This window comes from Schistocerca piceifrons, chromosome 5, assembly GCF_021461385.2.
Source record: "Schistocerca piceifrons isolate TAMUIC-IGC-003096 chromosome 5, iqSchPice1.1, whole genome shotgun sequence".
In the NCBI taxonomy this organism is placed as follows: Eukaryota; Metazoa; Arthropoda; class Insecta; order Orthoptera; family Acrididae; genus Schistocerca; species Schistocerca piceifrons.
The window spans coordinates 410,379,102-410,402,611 of NC_060142.1; the positions used below are offsets into that span (position 1 = coordinate 410,379,102).

General features: G+C 37.9%; 2 protein-coding genes across 4 annotated transcripts in view; one reads left to right on the plus strand and one right to left on the minus strand.

Annotated features, from left to right (window-relative positions):
• Nucleotides 1–14,391, plus strand: part of LOC124798336 — a 109,293-nt gene extending 94,902 nt beyond the window's left edge. For all 3 annotated transcript variants that reach the window (XM_047261689.1, XM_047261690.1, XM_047261691.1), the window contains one exon: nucleotides 13,647–14,391. In XM_047261689.1, the coding sequence (XP_047117645.1) occupies nucleotides 13,647–14,336 (690 nt within the window). In that variant the 3' untranslated portion in view covers nucleotides 14,337–14,391. The remainder of the gene's footprint in view (nucleotides 1–13,646) is intronic.
• Nucleotides 14,392–19,585: 5,194 nt separating this feature from the next.
• On the minus strand, nucleotides 19,586–22,026 carry LOC124799040. Its single transcript, XM_047262577.1, has 4 exons — nucleotides 21,996–22,026; nucleotides 20,366–20,446; nucleotides 20,264–20,318; nucleotides 19,586–20,102 (listed from the first exon to the last, which is right to left on the minus strand). Exons 1-4 carry the CDS (start codon nucleotides 22,024–22,026, stop codon nucleotides 19,586–19,588), a joined length of 684 nt encoding a protein of 227 aa, XP_047118533.1.
• Between the last annotated feature and the right edge of the window lie 1,484 nt (nucleotides 22,027–23,510).

Here is a 23,510-nt window from a genome sequence, read left to right on the forward strand (position 1 = left end):
ACAAAATCAAATAGGGGTAATGCAGGAGTAGGTTTAATAATGAGTAAAAAAATAGGAGTGCGGGTTAGCTACTACAAACAGCATAGTGAACGCATTATTGTGGCCAAGATAGACACAAAGCCCATGCCTACTACAGTAGTACAAGTTTATATGCCAACTAGCTCTGCAGATGATGAAGAAATTGATGAAATGTATGACGAGATAAAAGAAATTATTCAGGTAGTGAAGGGAGACGAAAATTTAATAGTCATGGGTGACTGGAATTCGTCAGTAGGAAAAGGGAGAGAAGGAAACATAGTAGGTGAATATGGATTGGGGGGAAGAAATGAAAGAGGAAGCCGCCTTGTAGAATTTTGCACAGAGCATAACTTAATCGTAGCTAACACTTGGTTCAAGAATCATAAAAGAAGGTTGTATACCTGGAAGAATCCTGGAGATACTAAAAGGTATCAGATAGATTATATAATGGTAAGACAGAGATTTAGGAACCAGGTTTTAAATTGTAAGACATTTCCAGGGGCAGATGTGGATTCTGACCACAATCTATTGGTTATGAACTGCAGATTGAAACTGAAGAAACTGCAAAAAGGTGGCAATTTAAGGGAATGGGACCTGGATAAACTGAAAGAACCAGAGGTTGTAGAGTGTTTCAGGGAGAGCATAAGGGAACAATTTACAGGAATGTGGGGAAGAAATACAGTAGAAGAAGAATGGGTAGCTCTGAGTGATGAAGTAGTGAAGGCAGCAGAGGATCAAGTAGGTAAAAAGACGAGGGCTAATAGAAATCCTTGGGTAACAGAAGAAATATTGAATTTAATTGATGAAAGGAGAAAATATAAAAATGCAGCAAATGAAGCAGGCAAAAAGAAATACAAACGTCTCAAAAATGAGAGTGACAGGAAGTGCAAAATGGCTAAGCAGGGATGGCTAGAGGACAAATGTAAGGATGTAGAGGCTTGTCTCACTAGGGGTAAGATAGATACTGCCTACAGGAAAATTAAAGAGACCTTTGGAGAGAAGAGAACCACTTGTATGAATATCAAGAGCTCAGACGGCAACTCAGTTCTAAGCAAAGAAGGGAAGGCAGAAAGTTGGACGGAGTATATAGAGGGTTTATGCAAGGGCGATGTACTTGAGGACAATATTATGGAAATGGAAGAGGATGTAGATGAAGATGAAATGGGAGATAAGATACTGCATGAAGAGTTTGACAGAGCACTGAAAGACCTGAGTCGAAACAAGGCCCCGGGAGTGGACAACATTCCATTAGAACTACTGATGGCCTTGGGAGAGCCAGTCATGACAAAACTCTACCATCTGGTGAGCAAGATGTGTGAGACAGGCGAAATACCCACAGACTTCAAGAAGAATATAATAATTCCAATCCCAAAGAAAGCAGGTGTTGACAGTTGATGAAAATTACCGAACTATCAGTTTAATAAGTCACAGCTGCAAAATACTAACGCGAATTCTTTACAGATGAATGGAAAAACTGGTAGAAGCGGACCTCGGGGAAGATCAGTTTGGATTCCGTAGAAATGTTGGAACACGTGAGGCAATACTAACCTTACGACTTATCTTAGAAGAAAGATTAAGAAAAGGCAAACCTACGTTTCTAGTATTTGTAGACTTAGAGAAAGCTTTTGACAACGTTAACTGGAATACTCTCTTTCAAATTCTGAAGGTGGCAGGGGTAAAATACAGGGAGCGAAAGCCTATTTACAATTTGTACAGAAACCAGATGGCAGTTATAAGAGTCGAGGGGCATGAATGGGAAGCAGTGGTTGGGAAAGGAGTGAGACAGGATTGTAGTCCCTCCCCGATGTTATTCAATCTGTATATTGAGCAAGCAGTAAAGGAAACAAAAGAAAAATTTGGAGTAGGTATTAAAATTCACGGAGAAGAAGTAAAAACTTTGAGGTTCGCCGATGACATTGTAATTCTGTCAGAGACAGCAAAGGACTTGGAAGAGCAGTTGAATGGAATGGACAGTGTCTTGAAAGGAGGATATAAGATGAACATCAACAAAAGCAAAACGAGGATAATGGAATGTAGTCAAAGTACATCGGGTGATGCTGAGGGGATTAGATTAGGAAATGAGACACTTAAAGTAGTAAAGGAGTTTTGCTATTTAGGGGGTAAAATAACTGATGGTGGTTGAAGTAGAGAGGATATAAAATGTAGACTGGGAATGGCAAGGAAATCGTTTCTGAAGAAGAGAAATTTGTTAACATCGAGTATAGATTTAAGTGTCAGGAAGTCGTTTCTGAAAGTATTTGTATGGAGTGTAGCCATGTATGGTAGTGAAACATGGACTATAACCAGTTTGGACAAGAAGAGAATAGAAGCTTTCGAAATGTGGTGCTACAGAAGAATGCTGAAGATAAAGTGGGTAGATCACGTAATTAATGAGGAGGTATTGAATAGGATTGGGGAGAAGAGAAGTTTGTGGCACAACTTGACTAGAAGAAGGGATCGGTTGGTAAGACATGTTTTGAGGCATCAAGGGATCACATTGGAGGGCAGCGTGGAGGGTAAAAATCATGGAGGGAGACCAAGAGATGAATACACTAAGCAGATTCAGAAGGATGTAGGTTGCAGTAAGTACTGGGAGATGAAGAAGCTTGCACAGGATAGAGTAGCATGGAGAGCTGCATCAAACCAGTCTCAGGACTGAAGACCACAACAACAACAACATTAATGACAAATATCATAAGTTAATTTATGTATTGTGAAGGTACTGTGAATATCCCGAGTTCCTTAAATAAATGTCTGCAAGGTGATCTTGGGTGGGCTCCAGCTATTATTCTGATTACACACTTTTGTGCAATGAATACTTTCTTTCTTAATGATGAATTTCCCCAAAATATGATGCCATATGAAAGCAGTGAATGAAAATAGGTATGGTAGGCTAATTTACTAATATGTTTATCACCAAAACTTGCAATAACCCTAATAGCATAAGTAGCTGAACCTAACTGTTTCAGCAGATCATCAATGTGTTTCTTCCAGTTCAATTTCTCATCAATACACTACCCAGAAATTTTGAGTATTCTGCCTTAGGAACAGACTTTCGTTCATAGTCTATATTTATCAATGGTGTTGTGTCATGTACTGTACAGAATTGTATAAACTGTTTTTTCTCAAAGTTTAGTGAGAGTCCATTTGCAGAGAACCAATTAATAATTTTCTGAAAGACATCATTTGCAATTTCCTCAGCTGATTCTTACTTCTTGGGTGTGATTACTGTACTTGTACATCAGTAAAAAGAACTAGCATTGCATCTTCATGAATATAGAGTGGCAAGTCATAAATATATATTAAGAACAATAAGGGACCCAAGACTGAACCCTGTGGGACACCATTCTTGATACCTCCCCAGTAAGAGGACTCTGCTGGTTTTTTCGGACTATCTGTACTGTTAATTTCAACCTTCTCCATTCTTCCAGTGAATTAAACCATTTGTGCACTGTCCCACTCACACCACAATACTTCAGCTTATCTAGAATAATTTCATGATTCACACAATCATAAGCCTTTGAGAGATCACAAAATATCCAAGTGGGTGATGTTCAGTTATTCGAAGCATTTAGTATTTGATTGGCGAAAAAATCTATGTTGAAATCCTCGCGAACAATAATTTGCTTTTCTTTGTCTGACAGGTAGCACAACAAAGAATCCAAGTTTTTCAAAAATAGTTGAAAATTTCCCAGTGGGGACCTATACACAGCTACAATTATAAAAGTACCTTTCTGAAAACCAAATTGACATTTTGTTAGTACTTCATTTTTACAAATATCTGATGCTACTCTTGAATAAATTACTTTTTCAAGAATTTTGGATAAAGCTATCAGAAGTGAGATTGAGCAGTAGTTGTTAGCATCAGATCTATTTTATGCAATCAGATCTATCCCCAAATAGTAAATCCTATCCCCAAATAGTAAAACTCATATACTACTTTAAGCGTCTCATTTCCTCCTCTAACTCCTGCAACATCACCCAATTAAATTCGACTGTATTCCATTATCCTCGTTTTGCTTTTGTTGATGTTCATCTTATATCCTCCTTTCAAGACACTGTCCATTCCCGTTCAGCTGCTCTTCCAGGTCCTTTGCTGTCTCTAACAGAATTGCAGTGAGCAAGCTTTTAGTACTCTGTTGGAAATGCCATCAATTCCATGTGAGCTTTTTCTTTTGAGTGAATTTATTATTTTCCTAATTTCAGAAGGAGAGATGGGTGGAATTTCAGTTTTATCAAATTGCATAGGTACTGCCTCTTCCATATGCTGCCTTGCATTTTCTAATGAATAGCTGGATCTAATTTTCTTTACAACACTTAAAAAATGATTATCAGACAGATCATTATCAGACAGACCATTCATAAGCTTTCCTGTACTACCTGTGTAGGAAAAACAATACGTGATGTCAAATTGAAAGAACCAAGTAATACTTCATGGTCAAGCTTTCTATTGGGCTCTTTCAGAAAATCTACATTGAAATCCTCACGAACAATAATTTGCTTTTCTTTGCTTGACAGGTAGCACAACAAAGAATCCAAGTTTTTCAAAAATAGTTGAAAATTTCCCTATGGGGACCTATACATGGCTACAATTATAAAAGTGCCATTATTTAGTTAAATGTATGCAAAATTTTTTAGTTTCCAAATTTTTTGCACTATGACTGATTTTAACGTATATGGCAACTCCTCCTCTCTCCATAGTGTCTCTAATTATATGTGCTGAAAGCTTATATCCATCTACATTCACCATTTTCATACCTGTGACTATATGATGTTCAAACAGGCATAGTACATCTATTCCATCATCAATTTCGAAAACTTCTAAACAAACAAGAAGCTCATCTACTTTGTTTTTAAATCCCCTGATTTTCTCATGCAATATATTAACATTATTTTTCACTGTGCTTTTATGTGAATCTTGTGACATACTGACATTATTTTTCACTCTACTGTTATGAGAATCTTGTATATTTTCACATCTCTAGCACCTGCCTGTCTGAAATTCTCATTAAGCTTCATTTCAATCAATGTAGGATGATTGGACACTGATCTTAGCCTAAAAATGTACTCCCATGAGTTTCAGTGCCCCTCTTAAAGATTTTGCTATCGTCCCAGCCAGTTTACCCTTCCCTTTCCTATTGAAATGCAGGCCATGTCTTGTGTAGTCCCACCTACCAATACCGTCAATAAGAACCAAACCTATGCCTGACAAAGTAGACGCCTGAAGCAGCTGATCTAGCTCCATATTGACCCTCCTGACAGAGCTGTTCGCTTTGGGCTGGTCATACTGCATGACAGCAGGAACCAAACCAACATTTGTATGGTTCATTTCAGATGCCATTTTTACCAGGTCACACTCAATATTGCAGCCCTGATCCCTATCAATACTGTTTCCCACTCCACCCACTACCACAACATGATCCTGCTTTGTTGCCAGAGAGCATCAGGTAACAGGTGTCACCACACTTGTACAGCTATGATGATGCAGAAAGCTCTTATGTTCGTATGTGTACAGCATTAAAAGATCTTACATTATGTCATAAAAGAAACAAGACATTAAAGGATACTACAAGAGCATAGGAATTTTGTGAACCATAAATGCATAATTCAGCTTAAAGTACACATTCCTATTTCCAGATTCGGATGTAAATTTTCTTGGAGTACAAGTACTGTATTTTCTCATGTTTGGTTCTTCATTATGGCATAATGCCATACATACTAGAAGATGGAAATGTGCACTTGAAATGCAGTGAACACATGAATCTAGCAAATATCATTTCGTTTCAAATAAGTTTACTGCCTCAGCCGAATTTCTTTAGCAAACCAACAAAAATAACTTCATTGTTCTGCAAGGTGTTTAATGTTTGGCTGTCAGAAAAGTGTAAATAAAATCAAATCTGAAACTAATAACATATTTTAGCCTTCCATAATTATGTGAATGTATTTTAATTCACTTGATAGCTCCTGGTCACCGAAATCCATTTTGTTTACATTTGACAGCATTCTTCTATCGCACGTCACTGATTTCGCTCTGCGGAATTGAAACATGTAATATTTTGCAATGAATGCCATCAAACTATAATCAGGACAGTGAAATTAAAATACCCTCTGGTGTCTCTCCTGCTCCGATTTTGGCCGGTTTGACATCCTGGCCCTTTTAAAAAGATAAACTCGCAATTAATACTGGATGGAATTATTTGTAACCAAGAGAACAAGAACTCTTCAGAAAATTTGCACTCCTTATTGCCTATTAGCTAATAACTTGCTGCTTTGTGTGACATAAAATTAAATATAGGATAGATAAAACCAGTAAAGATAAGAGATAAGGAGGACAGTAAACATTTCTTCAATTCTTCAGTCCTAGCATTTTTTTCTCTTTAATCTTGCTACATCTTTACATGGCATGCTTTCCTTTCTGGGAAAGAATCTATTACCTCATCAAAGTTCATCAAACATTTTCCTACATGAAAACTCAAAATGTCGTTATCAATTTCTGCAAAAACTGTTAATACAAGTAGTACCCAAGACTGGTGTGGTTTCTCGATCTGATTACGTGTATTTTGCCAGTCTGCTAGACAAAACAAAATACGTGTGCCTAATATTGCAGCAATTGTAACACACACTAAATGAGCAAGGCTGTTTTGACACAAATGCTCGTTTTTATATTTATAACACGACAGAATATAATTCACAAAGGACCAATATCAAATGCCTATTAGACCTACTACAAGCAAAAAGTTTTATGTTAGGAAATAGTTTCACATTTCATACATATGCTGTAGCTTCTCAAGTATGAGATCGAAAAGTAGTAGTACGAAATTTTTATATAAATTAGGAATCATCATATCCTTCCATAATTTGTGTGATGTCCCCATTTCCTCCTTCCTCGTTCTAACAAACACTCTTGTCATCACTAATTCTGTAACTATTCCTGCCAGTGTCAAAACTCATTCTCCAGTTAACTTCACTAACTGCGCCGCAATCACCGGTTTAGTTATCTCATGTTTATTTTCCGGTTAGATGTTATTATGTGTTTGTACAACACATTTTCCATGCTGCTCCCAGAATAGAACTTTAGTGGCTGCTTGCCAGGGACTGCACCACTTGCCCTTGCTAGTGTAGTGGCTGACCAAAAATTTTCTGTCAATATTTCATTTTCGTGGATACACTGAGAAGATAATACATAATCTTTGTTACTTGTTATTCCTGTTAATCATTTATTTCCACTCTGGTAGTCTGAATCTGTGGACTTCACTAGTAATTATAATAATGCAGATCATTCGCAAACCCTGTCTACCACATTAACACCAGCTGGCATTCACTCGTTCAGCTTTATTCCACTCAGCTTGCATAGCTGTGTCCCCTTTTGTGTGGAGGAAGGGTTATTTCTAGTGCAACGGGGTTCTCCTGGCAGAGACATCATGTGCACTATGCATGCATTCAAAAATCAACTTAGAATCTGTACAAAAACCAACAGAGATGCGTTTCAAAATCATATGAATAATCGATAGACCAACGTGCTCTGGATGCTAGGCGCTTTGTGAAACAAGGTCTTTTTCCTCAATAATAAGAATTTGGCGTACCCCTCTGAAACTGACACCCAGGGCAGATACCTTGGTTTGCCCCCAGCCCCCTACAACCGGGCCTGTTGCACATGCGTGAATCTGACAGCTTCGGCGTTCCAGTAACATTTTACCAGGTAGCATCAGCTGCTATTGCTTATACAGCTAACTGCCAAGCTTCCATAGCCAGATGTGGGAGAAGGTACTAACCATACATGACTCAACTGAGCATGCACATGAACTTGCTCGCAACTGCTCAAACGAATCTAATGTAAGCAGTTGTGATGTCACACTCATTGGAGGCAATTTGTTGTTATGATGCATTGCATAGTCTTCCTAAAGCCTTTGACACATTTTGCTGTTGGCATACAATTGTATGAGCAATGTTGTTGTATATGGTGCATTTCCTTTACAACGTTGTGTTTTGTTGTTGCATATGGCACATTTCCTTTACAACATAAGTTTAATTTTTTTTTTCTCGTGCATGTTTTATTGCTGCAGTATTATTTTGCAGTAGCAAGATACACTAATATCCAAAGTATTGGTTCTTACCAGTCAAAGTTACAAAAATTTAACTGAAACTAAAACAATGATAAATTTCTGAAATTCTAAAAAATTCTCTGGTTTTTCCCAGTTTTCTCCCAGAAGAAAAAAATCCCAGCTTTTTCCCAGATCTCCTGGTTGTCCTGGGTCATATACACCCTGTTTAAGTGGAGAGTAGCCCTTTATAAATCAATGAAAGGGAACATTATGGCCAGGTTAAAAACTTCAAAACAAAGGTCAGACAAGCCATCATCAGTTTACAATACCTCAGTGCAGAATGGCTAGCTACAGTTGTAAGGTACAGTGCTACAGTGTGAGAGACAGTTGAATGATAAATTTTGTAATAAAATAACTCTTGTAGACTTGTAAAAAGTTTTCCCTGTCATAATTTTCCATGACTTCACAAGTTTTTGGGTACTATTATGTTGATGTCTGGATCTACATACTTCTGCAAGCAACTTTTTCTTGCAGTGAAGAAAATGAAATCTACCCACAGATGCTCACTTAGAGGCTGAAACTTGAAAGCAGTGCTCAGAAAGTGGTACCGAACACTGACACTTTAATGAAAAACAAAATAAGCAGAATTCACTGACATCCAGTATTTTTGTGTTTAAACTGTGAATAAAATAGTCAGGATATACAAATTGATACCAATTTAAACTCTGTCTGAAAATGACATTTATCATAAGGCTGCATCAGTTATAAGAAATTTCATGTTTTGTACTTAGCTCCCCCATATTCTTCACCTCATCAATTAATGAAATGTAAGTTTCATTCAGTTTTTTATTTCTCATCAATGCAACAATCTTAGGATGTCAATTTGTCATAATAAGCATTAATTAACTACAATGAAGTGTTACATCTCTATAGAACTAATGTTAGCAATCATGGAATAGATTTGTTGACTATAGCTTCTCATGCTGAGCTGTCTTCTTCTGATTCCTCTTTCCCTCCCCTTCAGTCCCCTCCCCTCCCCCATCCCACCATTTTTCACCATGGGACAGCTGGTTGCGTACTGCATGAGCAGCTCGTTGAACCGGACTAATTTACAGCATCCAGATACCCAACATAGTAAGAAATCATTGTATTCTGTTACACGTGAAGACAAAGTTCAATTTGGCATTGTTAACAAATGTGTGTTCTACTTCAGAGCACACAGACAATCACGGCTATCTTTTTTAGGTGCTGTTGCCACAACTAGGGTGAGTTGTTGTTGAGGATGAAGGTGTTGTGATATACATGAAAAAGGTTGTGGAGAATTAGTCACAATGGTTAGAAGAGGAGCAAGGAGCATAAATGAAGGTAGGAATATGGTGCAAGAGGAAAATTGCCCCAGTGCAGACAGAGCTGGTGGCATATTGCACATAGAGATACAGTCATGTGGGAGGAATGTGAACAATATAGCAGAGAACAATGAAAAAGAGAGGGACTACTGAGAGAATATTGTGGGTCAAAGACCATGTTGCATGAAATGGGTAATTTATTTATTTATTTACACGTCTAGTTCCGTAGGATCAAATTGAGGAGCAAATCTCCAAGGTCATGAAACATGTCAGTACATGAAATTACAAAATAAAAGTATTAACAGATTAAAAAAAAAATGTTTATGAACCCAAAGAAAGTCAAGCCATAAGTTTAAGTAAACACAGCCGACAATAAAACGTAAGTGTCAGCTTAATTTTTCAAGGAACTCCTCAATAGAATAAAAGGAGTAGCCTAAGTGGAAATTCTTCAGTTTCAATTTGAAAGCAGATGGATTAATGCTAAGATTTTTGAATTCTTGTGGTAGCTTATTGAAAATGGATGCAGCAGTGTACTGCACACCTTTCTGCACATGAATTAAGGAAGTGTGATCCAAATGCAGATTGGATATTTGCCGAGTATTAACTGACTGAAAGCTGCTAATTCTTGGAAATAAGCTGATAGCTGATATTGTTAACAAGAAACAACAGTAAAGAATATATATATATATATATATATATATATATATATATATATATATATATATATATAAAAAACAAAGATGAGGTGACTTACCGAACAAAAGCGCTGGCAGATCGATAGACACACAAACAAACACAAACATACACACAAAATTCAAGCTTTCGCAACAAACTGTTGCCTCATCAGGAAAGAGGGAAGGAGAGGGGAAGATGAAAGGAAGTGGGTTTTAAGGGAGAGGGTAAGGAGTCATTCCAATCCCGGGAGCGGAAAGACTTACCTTAGGGGGAAAAAAGGACAGGTATACACTCGCACACACGCACATATCCATCCACACATACAGACACAAGCAGACATATTTAAAGACAAAGAGTTTGGGCAGAGATGTCAGTCGAGATAGAAGTGTTGAGGCAAAGAAGTTGTTGAAAGACAGGTGAGGTATGAGTGGCGGCAACTTGAAATTAGCGGAGATTGAGGCCTGGCGGATGACGAGAAGAGAGGATATACTGAAGGGCAAGTTCCCATCTCCGGAGTTCGGATAGGTTGGTGTTGGTGGGAAGTATCCAGATAACCCGGACGGTGTAACACTGTGCCAAGATGTGCTGGCTGTGCACCAAGGCATGTTTAGCCACAGGGTGATCCTCATTACCAACAAACACTGTCTGCCTGTGTCCATTCATGCGAATGGACAGTTTGTTGCTGGTCATTCCCACATAGAATGCATCACAGTGTAGGCAGGTCAGTTGGTAAATCACGTGGGTGCTTTCACACGTGGCTCTGCCTCTGATCGTGTACACCTTCCGGGTTACAGGACTGGAGTAGGTGGTGGTGGGAGGGTGCATGGGACAGGTTTTGCATCGGGGGCGGTTACAAGGATAGGAGCCAGAGGGTAGGGAAGGTGGTTTGGGGATTTCGTAGGGATGAACTAACAGGTTACGAAGGTTAGGTGGACGGCGGAAAGACACTCTTGGCGGAGTGGGGAGGATTTCATGAAGGATGGATCTCATTTCAGGGCAGGATTTGAGGAAGTCGTATCCCTGCTGGAGAGCCACATTCAGAGTCTGGTCCAGTCCTGGAAAGTATCCTGTCACAAGTGGGGCACTTTTGTGGTTCTTCTGTGGGGGATTCTGGGTTTGAGGGGACGAGGAAGTGGCTCTGGTTATTTGCTTTTGTACCAGGTCGGGAGGGTAGTTGCGGGATGTGAAAGCTGTTTTCAGGTTGTTGGTGTAATGATTCAGGGATTCCGGACTGGAGCAGATTCGTTTGCCACGAAGACCTAGGCTGTAGGGAAGGGACCGTTTGATGTGGAATGGGTGGCAGCTGTCATAATGGAGGTACAGCTGCCACCCATTCCACATCAAACGGTCCCTTCCCTACAGCCTAGGTCTTCGTGGCAAACGAATCTGCTCCAGTCCGGAATCCCTGAATCATTACACCAACAACCTGAAAACAGCTTTCACATCCCGCAACTACCCTCCCGACCTGGTACAAAAGCAAATAACCAGAGCCACTTCCTCGTCCCCTCAAACCCAGAATCCCCCACAGAAGAACCACAAAAGTGCCCCACTTGTGACAGGATACTTTCCAGGACTGGACCAGACTCTGAATGTGGCTCTCCAGCAGGGATACGACTTCCTCAAATCCTGCCCTGAAATGAGATCCATCCTTCATGAAATCCTCCCCACTCCGCCAAGAGTGTCTTTCCGCCGTCCACCTAACCTTCGTAACCTGTTAGTTCATCCCTACGAAATCCCCAAACCACCTTCCCTACCCTCTGGCTCCTATCCTTGTAACCGCCCCCGATGCAAAACCTGTCCCATGCACCCTCCCACCACCACCTACTCCAGTCCTGTAACCCGGAAGGTGTACACGATCAGAGGCAGAGCCACGTGTGAAAGCACCCACGTGATTTACCAACTGACCTGCCTACACTGTGATGCATTCTATGTGGGAATGACCAGCAACAAACTGTCCATTCGCATGAATGGACACAGGCAGACAGTGTTTGTTGGTAATGAGGATCACCCTGTGGCTAAACATGCCTTGGTGCACAGCCAGCACATCTTGGCACAGTGTTACACCGTCCGGGTTATCTGGATACTTCCCACCAACACCAACCTATCCGAACTCCGGAGATGGGAACTTGCCCTTCAGTATATCCTCTCTTCTCGTCATCCGCCAGGCCTCAATCTCCGCTAATTTCAAGTTGCCGCCACTCATACCTCACCTGTCTTTCAACAACTTCTTTGCCTCAACACTTCTATCTCGACTGACATCTCTGCCCAAACTCTTTGTCTTTAAATATGTCTGCTTGTGTCTGTATGTGTGGATGGATATGTGCGTGTGTGCGAGTGTATACCTGTCCTTTTTTCCCCCTAAGGTAAGTCTTTCCGCTCCCGGGATTGGAATGACTCCTTACCCTCTCCCTTAAAACCCATTTCCTTTCGTCTTCCCCTCTCCTTCCCTCTTTCCTGATGAGGCAACAGTTTGTTGCGAAAGCTTGAATTTTGTGTGTATGTTTGTGTTTGTTTGTGTGTCTATCGACCTGCCAGCGCTTTTGTTCGGTAAGTCACCTCATCTTTGTTTTTATATATAATTTTTCCCACGTGGAATGTTTCCTTCCATTATATATATATATATATATATATATATATATATATATATATATATATATATATATATATATAAAAAAAAACAAAGATGAGGTGAACAAAAGTGCTGGCAGGTCGATAGACACACAAACATACACACAAAATTCAAGCTTTCGCAACAAACTGTTGCCTCATCAGGAAAGAGGGAAGGAGAGGGGAAGACGAAAGGAAGTGGGTTTTAAGGGAGAGGGTAAGGAGTCATTCCAATCCCGGGAGCGGAAAGACTTACCTTAGGGGGAAAAAAGGACAGGTATACACTCGCACACACGCACATATCCATCCACACATACAGACACAAGCAGACATATTTAAACATGTCTGCTGTAAAAACTGAGTCTTTCTGTGATTTAGTGTTAGTTTATTTTCTACAAGCCATGAACTTACGTCATGAACTGCACTATTTGAAACAGAGCCAGTGTTGCACACATCCTTTACTACCAAGTCATCAGCAAACAAAAATATTTTAGAATCGTCCATAATACTAGAAGGCTTGAAGACCAAAGATGAATATTCCAGAAATGTAATGGACACACACAGTGTGTGGAAAGGAATAGAAAACAATGGTGAAATAGGAAAATGATTGTATGAAGTGAGGTGAAAGTTGCAAAGGACTTCATTCCAAAATGTTTGAATAAATAGTGCTGTTGCTGATCTTGATGGTGATTGTAAACAAAAATTTTTCATACTCTTGTGGTTGTTTGTTTACTGACATGAGTTACAAAGTGGTAAAATCACTGTATTGTTTTATTTGTTTAATCATGTACAACTTCATTTGAATAAGATGATTGGACCATAGTGTTACTTACAGGTGTTTGCAACTTTTTACTGAATATTTTCAGTGCCTTCTGTAATATTTGAATTTTTTAAAAAAATAAATATAGCTTTTTAGTGAAGCAGATTTTATTACATATGCTGCTTTGGTTTGTTACAGGAGACATACTACAGTGAAGATCAGCGAGAATGGTACAGAAATATGATGAAACGAATCTGCAATATTACTATAGATGCAATGGAGCAAGAATATCCTAACAGCTCATATGAAAAAAAAGCGAAAGAATTCTGTAATGAGGGACTGTTTGATGTACAAATGGACCTTGTGAAGCCAAGAGAGCCTTATTCTGTTATTACAAATGGAGATGCATGGATTTGCAATTTCTTGTTTCTGTACAAAGATGCTGATGAAAAAAAAATCCAGGATACCCGAATGATTGACTTTCAGTTAGCTCGCTATGCATCTCCTGTTTGTGACATGTCATTTTTCTTATACAGCTGTACAACTAAGGAGTTCAGAGAAGCGTATTTGTCTGATTTGGTTCAGATTTACTACAAAAGTATGACAGACTTAGTATCTGATCTAGGCTCTGATCCCAATGCAGTATTTCCTTTCAAAGCTCTAGAGAGTGAAATGAAAGCTGTAAGCAGATATGGATTTATAATGTCTCTAGAGTCAGTGCCATTCTCAGAAATTGATGAAAAAGATGCACCCAACATAGATTTAATTGAAGGAGATGATGCAGTGCCACTGGAAAAAATTTGGGTATTGCCACCAATGCATAAGGAAGCCAGACAGAGAATTGCCAACAATGTAATTTATGCCATTGAAAATGGCCATATTAGTTAGTTATTTTGTGAATGAAAATGACAATGAAATTAATAAAATCTACATTGAAAATGAAGGATATGCTATTAGAATTATCGTCTTGTTATCTCAGTACACATCCAACTCTTCCCCGTGATATAATTGACTCCTATTATGTACATTTTTGTTTGAGCAGATCTACAATGAAAGTGGATTGACAAATCACATGGGTCCAAATATGAAGAATAGGCTGGACTGGCAACACCAGCTGGTGCTCATTATAACAGCCAGAGTGTGACTGGATGCATTGTTCTCATTTTTTTTGCTTTTGTTATTTTTGTTTTTTGTCCATTAATCTTGGTTACTCCTGCTTCACCTCACTATGCAAATGGTTCTGCAGTGATGCTTAATAAGAGCCAATAACTGTTTCACCATTTCCCAAATAGTCGGTTAAGATAAAACAAAGAAAAACACTTTTACACTTTTTTCAATGCACTTACTTTCAACATCTTTTAGTTAGCTAGCTAGTTAGATAGTTTTACGTTGCATGAATCATTGCATGATAAATCATAATGATGTGGAACAAGTCATTTTACATTTACGTCACAAATTAATTTGTAAGTATGCCTACATGCTGAACAGGTATAAGTTGTTGTTACCATAATAACAATAATAATAATAATAATAATAATAATAATAATAAATGTTACTACTGCTACTACTACTACCACTACCACTACCACCACCACTACCACCACCACCACCACCACCACCACAACTATTATTATTTTAATATACATATGTGAGGTAGTAATTCCTACCTTTCACCTTTTATACATTACAATAATAGAAATTTTTATATGAAGTAGAAGGCACTGTCAAGGAGAAAGTTTTTCAGTTTGTTTTCAAATTTTGCCGGCTGGAGTGTCCGTGCGGTTCTAGGCGCGACAGTCTGGAACGGAGCGACCGCTACGGTCGCAGGTTCGAATCCTGCCTCGGGCATGGATGTGTGTGATGTCCTTAGATTAGTTAGGTTTAAGTAGTTCTAAGTTCTAGGCAACTGATGACCTCAGAAGTTAAGTTGCAGAGTGCTCAGAGCCATTTTGTTTTCAAATTTTACTTTGTTGTCTGCAATACATTATATATCACTGGATAGGTTAGCAAAAGTTTGATTTGCAGCATTGTTAACCTATTTTTGTGCTTAAGTCTGTAACACAACATATTACTGGAGAAGGCCCAGCCAGCTAAGTTAAGATCTTAAAATCTTGAGACTAAAAAAGTACTGTTCGGCCATGGTGGCAATGGTCTGGGTACCAGCTTGAGCAACACTGAGGAAATCCTAATCCAGCAGTGGTTAGTGTGTTGATACAAAGGACTGTTCAGTGCAAGTAGAAGGCAGGCAGTTCCATGCTTGTTAAGAGAACAGCAAGGAACAGGATGCTTGGTCAGTGCTAAGAACCATGACTTCTGTTACTTTTAAAAGTGAAGGAATTTCCAAATATTATAGACTCAATAGCAATTCAACCTCTTATTGTAGAACTAATCTGAGTACACCAAAATTGCCAAGCAGTCATAATGCTTGTATTGAAATACTTATATCTGTGATGTCTGTAATAATGCAGAAGTGAGATTTTGAATATGAGCATATCAATTGAGAATTATGTAAAGTTTAATCATGGGTAAGTGCTAAGCATGATGCCAAGAGACATTGTATCAAACCATAGCATTGCACTCTAGCTGTCAGTCATGAACATTACACAGCCAGAATCAATCTAGTATTAAGTTATAGATTTAGTGCATACCAGGGTCAGATCATCACGTTCTACCCATGACCACAATCTGTGAATCCAGCATGATACTTTTATCATCAATCATACATGCATCCTAGTTGTTAATTATTTCTTTAATATGAGATCTGCTCAGAAAAATCTGGAACATTCTTAATTTTGCGCCAATGGTGTGTTGGAGCAAAATGTAGTTGGCATCCCTGCACACACCTGCGTTTAATGTGCAAGTGCTGCAGGTTCCATTGTTGTTTGTCTGTCAGTTATTGTTCAGTGCTGTGTTGGGTAGAACACTGTATTGCACAGTTTGTGAGTATCGAGATGGCAGAGTTAGAAGAGGAATGCTTCAGCATTAAGTTTTGCGTGAAACTCAAGAAATCCTTTACAGAGACGCATCAAATGATTCAGGAAGCATACAGTGATGAGCACTTGGTTTAAAAATGGCCAGACAAAAGTTAATAATGACCCTTATTCAAGGCACCCATCAACATCTACCAATGACACTCATATCATGAACATCAATAAAATTGTGCATTCCAACTGAAGACTGACTGTCCAAGAGATTGCAGAAGAATGTAACGTTTCAGTTGAATCATATCACGAAATCCTGACAGAGCTTCTTGGAATGCATTGTGTTTCCACCAAGTTCATCTCACGGGGCGAGTCAAAACTAGAAAGACCTTCACCTCACAGTCTGTGAAGGGCTTTTGGATCAATCAATTGAGAACAAGATGTTCCTTAAGAGAATCATAACTGGTGATGAGATGTGAGTGTATGGTTAAGATGTTGAGACCAAGTTTCATTCTTCACAGTGGGTCAGGAAAATGTCTCCAAGACCAAAAAAAGCTCTTCAGGTCAGGTCATATGTCAAAGCCTTGCTGACAGTTTTCTTTGAATTTTGAAGGATTAGTGCATCATGAATTCATGGCACAGGACAAACTGTTAATTGATGGTACTGTTAGGGCGTGTTGAGAAAATGAGAATGAAACAGCCTGAAATGTTGTGAGACAGTTCACGGCTCTGGCATCATGAAAACACACCTGCACATTCACCCCAGTTGGTGTGTGACTATTGCACAAACTGTGCTAATTCATCCTCCGTACTCTCCAGACATGGCTCCTGTGGACTTTCCTAATTTCCAAAGTTGCAAAACCTATTGAAAGGACAAGGATTTGCAATGATAGATGAGATAAAAGAAAATTTGCAGACAGTGCTTCACATGTTACAGCAAGAGGCATACCAAGACTGCTTCTGGAAGTGGAAATAGCATTGGGGCTGGTGTATCAATTGTGGAGGAGAGTATTTTGAAGGAGCAATATTCTGAGGAAGTTTGTACGAGTGATTTGTAAGCAATCTCTTTTGTAGACTGATTGCATTTCCCCAATGTTTTACCAATAAACCCAAGTCTGCCACCTGTTTTACCTATGACTGAACATATGTGATCATTCCATTTCATATCACTACAAAGTGTTAACCCTAGTTATTTGTATGAGCTGGCCAGTTCCAACAGTGACTCATTGATATTATAGTCATAGGATACTATGGTTTTTCATTTTTTGAAGTGCAAAATTTTACATTTCTGAACATTTAGAGCAAATTGCCAATCTCTGCACAATATTGAAATCTTATCAAGATCTGACTGAATATTTATGCAGTTCCTCTCAGATAGTACTTCATTATAGATAACGGTATCATCTGCAAAAAGCCTAATTTTACTATTAATATTGTCTGAAGGTCAGTAATATACAACATAAACACAAGGATCCCAACACACTTCCCTGGGACACTCCAGAATATACAGCTCTCAGGAGCTATTCCAACACATCAATATGCAGCACCTGTCAATCATTTGACAGCAGTCCGGACGATTTCCAGCTACTTATGAATGACAACCAACTCACCCCGTGTTTGAGAACAGCATTCACTGTGGGGCTGCATTTTGGTTGGTGCAATGAATTACAAGGTAGTGAACAAAGAACTTTAAATTAAACCTACTGATTATCTTTTAATCTCTAGAGCCAAAAAGTTGCTAATTCAGCATGTGAATTGAAGCAGGTACACAAAATGACATTTTTGTTAACTCGTAACCTCTAGGGACCTGAAGTCAGAGTTATACAGTAAATTGAACAAAACAAGTTTTAAGGTGTTGATACGCACCACTGATTGTGAAATATTCATGGATAAAGTATTTTAAATTTACACATTGTTGCAGGCCATGTATCATACACGATACATGTGTTGCTAACAAGACAATCTGCCACACAGGAAAGAAATAAATATCGCTTTATTTTTGCTTATTTGCACGACATACATTCCTCTTTGTGCTAGAAAATGCACAAAATTGTTAAATTGTCTCATTACATGTTCATGTTGAAATATAAATTGTTAAAAAAATAAACAATTACAAAAGCTTTTTACAAATTTTTAAAAATCTTGCAGGATATTCTTATGAAGTATGAAACTTTTTGAAACAGTTTCTTTCTGAAGTAAAGGGCAAAAACACCATACATTCAAAACATCTTGCATTCATTAACTTTGAACAACCCATTCCTCTGCATCTTGAACTGTTCTTTTTTTCAGTACCCATTTCTGGCATGTGCAGATCACATTTGTATCTTTTGGCCTTTGGTATTGGCTGAACTAATGTTCTCTTCTTTTCATTGTCCTCTTCCCTTTCTTCACTTTCCTCTTCATCACCTTCCTCTTCATATCTATCTGGGTTGTTTGTGCTTCTTTCAGTGTTGATGAACATCAAATTTTAAGCAATATCCATATTGAAGGAGAAATATGATAATATTTGTTTTCTTTGCCACTTCTCTTCAAGTGCAGCATTCTTGTATTCAATATATGATGCAGCAATACCAAAATTTTAAAAAATGGTGCAGTACCCTTATTGTCCACTTCTTCATTCTGCCTCTCATGGCATATTTGCTAATGACTCTGTCCATAAGATCCACACCATCCATGTGAGAGTTATACATCTTTACAGCAAAAGGACGAGGAATCTCTATGTACCAACCTTGCTGTTTGCTCCACCTTCGACAAGTTTCCACAGGATTTACCCCACAGTAGGTAGAAGCTAAATGAATGGTAAGATTATCGTGCCATTTTACAATTGCAATTGCATCATAACCTCTCACCCTTTGGTCAAAACTTCCTCTTCCTTCACATTTGAGAAAGTCCATCTTTTGCCAAGCCAATGCTTTTTGGTAACCGTGATGTCATCATTGTTCCACACCCTTGAATTGCTCTGTGATTGATGAGAGAACTCAGAAGAGGCAAAGAAGTGAAATATCGGTCCATCAAAATCATCGTTCCTACTGGCAATGTATCAGACAACTTCAATACCACTTTCCTTCCAATATCTAATTTTTCATGCATAGGTGTCATCTCTGAATGAACTGGTCTCTGTCCACCCTCATGCATAAAAAGAACTAAGGTTAATCCACTTGATGAAGCCATTACAAAGTTTTTCAGGCCCACAGGTTGAGGTTCTCCTCTAACATATTATTTCATGCAGACTTGCCCGTGGAATGGCACCATTTGTTCATCAATAGAAACCATTTTTGGACAAGGATGTTGCAGACATGCTTTTCTAATCATTGTCAACATTGGTCTTATTTTCCAGTATCTATCAGTTGTTTTTACATTGTCACTGACAGCATTGTCAACAACAACCTTGAGAGATGCTATAAGGCAGTAGAAATGATCTCTGCTTATGTTTTCTGCAACCATTGGATATCTAGTACATTGTTCACAGCACATCCTAAGCTTAGGAAAACCAAGAAGTGAAATCACAATATTTGCAGCCCAGTATTTGTTGATCTCATCTGGAGTGGTGTTGAGAGATTTTCCATGTGATGAAACAGGCTTCATGTTTGTTTTTTCTGCCATATTACTGAAGAAATCTTCATTTAAATACTTATTAAAATATTCAAACTGTTTCCTAACTCCTGTACTAATAGATTCTTCATCAGAACTTGATGATGTTGACATCATGGCAGTTGAGATACTGGGTGAAAATCTAAAATAGAAAGAACAATATTGCTTAAAAACGATTCTTTAGCAATAATTAATATTCACGCCTATTAAAACTACTAAAAACATTATGTACTGTGTTCTGTGGCACCAGTGTTGTGGTGAATCTCTAGGTGATGGAGTTTCATGAGCTTGTGTTGGCACTACTGAACTTTAACTATATGAAACTTGATTTTCTTCTTGATGCTGTCAGTTACAATACCTGAATGTGAACTTCAGCATCATCACCATCATTAGCATCATCATCACCACTGTCATCAATTTCAATATCAGACCAATTAGTATCAAAGACCTCTTCCAGAAGCTGAGCTATTTCTGAATCATATAGACCTGTCAATAATATTTAGATTTTCATTTTTAAATCATGTTTGCAAAGTTTTATTTGTATTGAAAGCATTACAAATGCCTATCCCATTATTAAAGTTGTGAAATGTACACTAAAAATAATAAAATAATGTTCAAACAATGAATGAACAGTATAAAATGCAGGCAACTGTCATTTGCTCACAGACATATGAAATGTACTTTATGAGAGAGTAAATATACTATGAAGCAACTCCTTGAACAGATGTCTAGATGTCTGCAAAATGATCATGGGTAAACACCACATGTTCTTCTCACAGCATCTTTTTGAGCAAGTAAGTCTTCACTTAATTTGTTAGAAATGAATTACCCGAGAACATTATTCCATATGACATTATTGAATAACAATATGAAATATGTTAACTTACTGATTTGTCTCTCTCCAAGACTTGCAATGATCTACGTGTAATTTTGGCTGAACTAAGATTTTTTTAGGAATTTCAAAATGTGCTTTTCCCATTTTAAACTCTCACCAGTACAGACACCCGAGAATTTTGAAGTTTCCACCCTGTTTATTATTTCCTCATGATGTACTACACTTATCACTAATGTTGTACCCCTAGTTGTGCAGAACTGAACATGTAGTCGCTTTAAAAACTGATGGTGAGACCATTCACAGAAAACCAATCAATGATACTCTTAAGAACATTTTTTACCATTTCGTCTCTATCTTTATCTATGCTTGAATTTATCACAAATACTAGCATGATCTGCAAAAGGAACTAATTCTGCTTGTTGTACATTAGGTGGAAGATTGTTTACATATACAAAGAACAATAGTGGGATTAAGATTGAGCCTTGGGGGACCTCTTATGTGATTTCTCCCCAGTCGGAATAATGTCCCTGGACTGCATGTGTTGAATTACTACATACAGCTTTCTGCATTCTTTTACTTAGATATGATATTATATGATATGATCCACTGGTTGACTATATGATCAATTGGAGAATACTCTGTTTCACACAGTCAAATGCCTTAGAGACATTGCACAAAATACCAGCAGGAACTATTTTATTTTGGAATGCTTCTAAAATTTGGTGAGTCATCTTTTAAATGGTGGTCTCAGTAGAACACCTCTTCTGAAATCAAACTTGATTTGGTGAAGATATTATTGTTGCTCTGATGAGATACTATTCTACAATACTTAACCTTCTCAAAAATTTTGAAAAATGATGTCAGCAGTGAAACAGGGCAGTAGTTATTGATGTTAGATGGTGGTACACATAATGTCTTTTGTATTATTCCTTAACTGTTGATTTTCTTAAATGAATATGTTTTATTACTTGGTCATACTGCTCTTTATTCACTTCTGTGAAATGTGCAACTCCAAACTCTGAAGACAGCTTTCAATAAAGAGTCATGTATTGCATCTGTTTGAAAGTTTTTAGAAAATGTATCTCAGTTATGACACTTACCATAGGGAAACCTCTTAACAAAATTTCCCACCATTCATATAAATTTGCTAGATTTATCAATTTATTTATTTATTTATTGTCTTTTTTTGCATATAGTCACCAAATGGTGACTTTTGCAAATGTCTTAGCATTTTTATACAATTTTTGTACAAACAGTAGGAATTTGCAATTCAAATTTACAAGAAGCCACTTAAGGGTGACACACTTGGCAATATATGGTACAGTACTTCATGATGCAACATACAGTAGTTACATAGTATAGGTATCTGAATTTAGAGCATGTTGTTACAAAAATAATATATATTACAATCACCTCAGAATAGTACATCGTATAGCTAGAAGAGTTAGGCCTACATTTAAGAACAGCTACATTTTAATATCAGTATTCATTCAGTGAGTACAAACATTTGAGAGTTAAGAATGCTTTTAATTCCCTTTTGAATACTTTACCTCTGTGGCATCTTATAGCACTTGGCAGTTTGTTAAACCATATCTGGCCATTTATCCAAGGACTCTGATCTGTTGTCTTTAGTTTAGTTCTGTTTCTGAAGAAGCAATCTTTTTGTTTTGTGTTACGGGTATGGACATCAGAGCATGTAGCTTCATTATTTTTATGGTCCACAAAGAATGTTGTTATTTTGTGCAGATACAAGGAGTATACTGTTAGATATTTATGTTGAACAAAGGTTTCCCTGCATGAATCTCTGTATCCTAGTCGATGCATGGTCCTGATTGCTCTTTTCTGCAGTGTTAGGATTCTGTTCATGTGTCTGTCAGCAGCACATCCCCATACCTCTATTCCATAATAGCAAATATATTCCCATAATAAGCAGTTTTTAATGTTTGTTCAGACGCTAAATTTGATAGTTTGCTAATTAAGTGCAGTGTACTGCTGATTTTATTGCATACAACATTGATATGTTCTACCCATCTAAGATTTTTGTCTAGGTATATCCTCAAAAAGTAAGTAGTTATTTGACTTAAACCATCAGTTGCAGCCAATGTCAAGTCATTAGTTTGTTTGCAAAAGAACAAAAGTGAGGTATCATCTGCATAACTTACTAGTTGGGAGTACAGAGGTGCCTCTAAATCATTAATGTAGACCAGGAAAAGGAAAGGGCCCAATGCGGAGCCCTGAGGTACACCTTGTTTTACTGTTTCACAGCTGGATTGGAAATGTTTGATCTGACCATTAATTTCATAACTCAGCTTTGTACACTGCTTACATTGGGTTAGGTAAGTGATAAGTAGTTGAGGGATGTGGCATGTATATTGTAAGTTTCCAGTTTGCTTAGTAGTAGCTCATGGTTCACTGAGTCAAATGCTTTAGTAAGGTCTAAAAATATCCCTGCTGTCTGCATTCCCTCATCCAGGGCATCATACGCCTTGTGGAGAAATTCGGTAATTGCCGTAATGGTACTGTGATGCTTTCTGAAGCCATGCTGTGTTTTTGCTAGTAAATTATTCTTTGTGAAATAATCAATAAGTTGTGTCATCAAAACAATTTCAAATATTTTACTGAAAATTGGTATTAGTGATATGGGCCTGAAGTTTGATAGCTCTTCTTTCGATACTTTATGCACAGGTTTAACTGTACTTTTCTTCAATATATTTG